Source organism: Octopus bimaculoides, chromosome 11 (assembly GCF_001194135.2).
Source record: "Octopus bimaculoides isolate UCB-OBI-ISO-001 chromosome 11, ASM119413v2, whole genome shotgun sequence".
Lineage (NCBI taxonomy): Eukaryota > Metazoa > Mollusca > Cephalopoda > Octopoda > Octopodidae > Octopus > Octopus bimaculoides.
In genome coordinates, this window is record NC_068991.1 from 72,416,083 (window position 1) to 72,421,268 (window position 5,186).

Here is a 5,186-nt window from a genome sequence, read left to right on the forward strand (position 1 = left end):
TGTTGTGAATGAATGTCATTCATTTCCGGTATACTGCAAAAATATGTCTGGCCAGGGGGAAATGTTGCCTTGCTCAGAAACAGGGTTGAAGACAGGAAAGGCATCCAGCCATAGAAAATAAACCTGATTCATGCAAGCCCAGAAAAGTTGAAGTTAAAATGATGATGATGATAACTTGTCATTCCATCACTTAAATGTTTCACTTAAAATGATTTTGATTATACATTAAGTTGATGGCAGGCCATGACACCACCTACATCCAATCTGTGACTATCAGGCTGCTATTTTTAATTTGTGTACAGAAAAAAAAAAAAATAGAGAAAAAAAAAAATCAAAGAAAATTTCTGTAAAAATGGATGATCTAACACCTTTTTATTTTCACTGGTCATAAGCATTGAATTTCTTCCATTTAAAACACATGTATATATATAGATGCAACCCTATTTCAGTGTAGTTCCCATGAGAATGGCTACCTATCATGTGTTCACAGATTTTCCTGTCTTTTTACTCATAGTTTTAAGATACATCGTGTGGATGCTTTGGGATATATTACCAGTGATGTTTCTGGTGTCTCAGGCTGTTTTGAGCCTTTCAGCATCAGGTCTTCTCACCCAGTTGATCCAACCGGAATAGATTGAGTCTTAGCTTGGACCCCAAAAGCAACAAGCCAATGATCTGCCCTCTGTATCCAAGTCACCTAGTAGCTGTCTCTGCAGTTTCAGTGATGGAGTTTATAGCCCTCCTCTTCGCTGTACCACCAAGTAACTCCAAGCTCAGTTGGAGCTTTCAAGAATGAATGCCCCCACAAAACCTCGACAACCCATTTCTGTTGCCTCACCACATGGCTGCCAGCCCTGATTTCTGCACTGCTCTACCAGCTCCTCAATTTCTCACTGTTTTGAAGATTTGCCCAGCTGATCACTCGTTCAGGAGGCCTGGCAAAAATAGACAATTCTCTTTCACTTTTTCTTTTGTTCCTCATTTCTTGTTTCTCTTTCTCTGTCTCTCTTTCTCTCTCTGTCTCTATTTCTCTCTCCCTGTCTCTCTTTCTCTCTCCTTGTCTCTCTTTCTCTCTCTGTGTCTCTCTTTCTCTCTCTCTCTCTCTCTCTCTCTCTCTCTCTCTCACACACACACACACACGTGTATTCAATGCGTTAATTATTTTTACTGTTTCTTCATGGCTATCATTTTCTCTGCCCTGCCGTGACCATTTAATCTTTGCAGCATTATTGAATAAACTAATTGTATCTAAGATTTCTCTATCATTTCTTTAAAAATACTTCTTCCTTTGCCACAAATTTAATAAACCTATGCTAAAAATGTGTCCTTGTGACCGAGGCACTTACATCTAAATAGCTTAGTTCTTCTTGTTTTAAGTAGGCACTAAGGGTGACATGGCTTCTTGCTGTAAGTAGCTGTAGTAACGCTGAGAAAAATCAGCAGGCTTTTTAAGATTTATTTCACCATTCCAGTCTGTTGCATTAAACACACATTCACAACATTGATAACATTTTTGATATTTATAATAATGTAATACAAGTTATTAATCTTTACTGATACTCAGCTCACTCTCATGTATCCAGCTAGCATTTTCCTCAGAGACTGAAATGGTTTTTAAAACTCCAAGCAGCTGCAACTCTATAAGATTTGACCACAGAACATTTTTATAAGCAGATCAAGTAATATAGTTGAAAAATGTAGGTTTTGTAGCACTTAGTTTTCCATTGCCCTTTAATGACTTATATTGCTAAAAAATATATGTTAGCGACAGGTGCACACGCACGCACACACACATGAAAATTACAAGAGCATGGAACTCAAGTTATGAGATGAAAATTCATTATGTATAAATCATATACATAAATCATATACAGGCGCAGGAGTGGCTGTGCGGTAAGTAGCTTGCTTACCAACCACATGGTTCCGGGTTCAGTCCCACTGCGTGGCACCTTGGGCAAGTGTCTTCTACTATAGCCTCGGGCCAACCAAAGCCTTGTGAATGGATTTGGTAGACGGAAACTGAAAAGAAGCCCGTTGTATATATGTATATATATATATGAATGTGTGTGTATGTATTTGTGTGTCTGTGTTTGTCCCCCCAACATCGCTTGACAACCGATGCTGGTGTGTTTACGTCCCCGTATCTTAGCGGTTCGGCAAAAAGAGACCGATAGAATAAATACTAGGCTTACAAAGAATAAGTCCTGGAGTCGATTTTCTCGACTAAAGGCGGTGTTCCAGCATGGCCGCAGTCAAATGACTGAAACAAGTAAAAGAGTATGAGTGTGTGTGTGCATGTGTATTTATTTATATACTTATCCACATACACATATATATAAATATATGTACACATACATATATACTTACATAAATATATTGTTGATGGCATAAGAATCTATATACTTTTGAAAGAATATGGAATCAATCTTTTTTGCAATTGGTGGAGATGTGTACCAACACTTCCATGTGGCATGCTTGAACAATTGTGAAGATCTCTTACATGAAACTATTGGTTGCCTTATTAACCCTTACACACATATATATACATACACACACACATACATGCATATATATATATATATATCATATATATTATTCTATATTATATATATATTATATGTGATATATATGTATGTGAAAGCGCATGGCTCAGTGGTTAGAGTGTCGAGCTTACAATCGTGAGGTTGTGAGTTCGAATCCCGGACCGGGCTGCACGTTGTGTTCTTGAGCAAGACACTTTATTTCATGTTGCTCCAGTTCACTCAGCTGTAGAAATGAGTTGCGACATCACTGGTGCCAAGCTGTATCGGCCTTTGCCTTTCCCTTGGATAACATCAGTGGTGTGGAGAAGGGAGGCTGGTATGCATGGGCGACTGCTGGTCATCCATAAACAACCTTGCCCAGACTTGTACCTGGGAGGGTAACTTTCTATGTGCAATCCCATGGTCAGTCATGACCGAAGGGGGTCTCAGCATATATATGTATATATATATATATATATATATATATATATATATATATATATATATATTATATATATGTATATATGTGGGTGTTTTTGTGTGTGAGATGAACAAGAACATTAGCTTACAACCATCTGATGATTCCAATATTATACAGTGTTATCCACTCAGTTCACCTTTATACATACAAACACATCTGCACTTAGAATGTGCAATTACTTGTCCATCAACCTTAGGTAAACAAAGTAAATTTTCTTAATTATTTACCAAAATAATTAAATACCTTATTGTCTTCAGTGCTGTAATTATTGTTCAAATTATATCACATTAATCTCAAAATTGAACAAAACAGAATCAGAATTATTTTGTAATTATAGGAAATAACTTTAATTAGAAACATTTAATTAATTTGAATAATTCAAGTACAAAAATCTTTTTATTCTATTTCAGTTACATAATAATAATAATAAAAAAATCAATAGTTAACAGAATTATTTGGTTGAAGAAAATTATTTGACTGCATAGTTTCGCTGTCAAGAAGCATATGTGATCCTTGGAAGAAGCTAAAAGATGCAACTCTATCTTTATAATTCTTTATATGTCTAAATCATCCTTAACCTTTTTTGTATTAACTTGCCTCTGATTCTCTTTGACACTCTGAAATGTTTGTATTGGAGCTTCTGGCTTGAATGCCAAGCAGTACAGCATGTTGTTTCCAAATTTCTGGTAGAGTGAAATGCATCATGATGCTGGTTTTCTCACAGACGGTGCCCGGCTGACCCTACTATACTGTGTAGTCGACAAAATCAAAGACAAACAATGCACATGCATGAAATTCAGAATATAAAATGGTGACAATTTACACATCACATCCTGCGTATATATATATATATATATATGATATATGATAGACTTCTTTCAGTTTCCAAATCCATTCACAAGGCATTAGGTGGCCAGTCAGCTTGGGGCTATGGAAGAAGATACTTGACCCTCAAGGTTCCACATAATGGAATTGAACCTGAATAAATTCAAATTGTTTTTTTTCTTGTGTACTTATAATTTTTCCTACATTTGCCTGCTCTCACTCTCTTTCTATCTGTCTGTCTGTCTCTACATATGTACGTACATACATACATACCGACATACATACATATATATATATATATATATATATATATATATATACATATACATACAAGAAGGATGATTGATAACAAACATAGGTGTAAAGTATGTACAGGTATGAAAAATTGTACATGTAGCTTAGACTTCATGTAAATTGTATATAAAATTTTGCATATGAATATCTTCCTCACACCTATGTTTGTTCGGCCATCGTGTGTGTGTGTGTGTGTGTGTGTGTGTGTGTGTGTGTGTATATGTAAGAGTGTTTGTGATTGTAATTTCCTCTTGTCTTATTAGTTGTAAGCAGATTGAAAACAAAGGCACTGATTGTAAACAAAGTGATGTCATTTGATTTGCTATCTGCCAAGAAAACCTGTCCAGCCATTGAGCTGTTTGTTGTTTGAAGGACTAGGAGGAAAGATTACTTTGCCTGGAAACTGGCGAGGGTTGCTGATAGCAAGAGCGTCCTGTTATGGAAAATCTGCCTTAACAATTTTTGTCTGAAAAAACGGGTTAACGCAACAGTGGTGATGATGATGACGATGGCAGCGATGGCGACATTGATGACAATGATGACAATGACAATGTCTATGATAATAATGGTAACGATGATGATGAATTAATTTTCAGGTCAAGATTGTGCTGTTTTAGTAAGAGCTTATTTATTGCTGTTCAAATTATCAAAACTTGCATTCAATAAGGATATAAATTTTCTGGCTTACTTCAGACATTTGTTAGTGTTTGTTGGTAGGATAGATAGGCATCAGCTTGGAGACTCCATCTAATTGTTATTATTTAGTTTCTGATTTTCTCCATGATATGATATGAAGAATTTATTAAAAACCAAAGACAATTTTTGAACTGATGTTTATTTTATTGTTTATTGCAGGACTGGTAAAACTGGGAGTACATTGCATAACTGGCAAAAAAGTTGCCATAAAAATTGTAAATAGGGAAAAATTAAGTGAATCTGTATTAATGAAGGTAAGATTTTAAATATTTTATCTATTATTAAATGATATAAAATTTATATCATATTTTATTATAATGATGTTCATGCACCAATATGTATACATATATATATATATATATATATAT

The 5,186-nt window shown here is 35.2% G+C and overlaps 1 protein-coding gene across 10 annotated transcripts in view; it reads left to right on the forward strand.

Annotated features, from left to right (window-relative positions):
• LOC106875082 (serine/threonine-protein kinase BRSK2) overlaps nt 1-5,186 on the forward strand; it is a 305,025-nt gene that overhangs the window by 135,541 nt on the left and 164,298 nt on the right. For all 10 annotated transcript variants that reach the window (XM_052971926.1, XM_052971931.1, XM_052971927.1 and 7 more), the window contains exon 2: nt 4,978-5,072. In XM_052971926.1, coding sequence (XP_052827886.1) covers nt 4,978-5,072 — 95 coding nt within the window. The remainder of the gene's footprint in view (nt 1-4,977; nt 5,073-5,186) is intronic.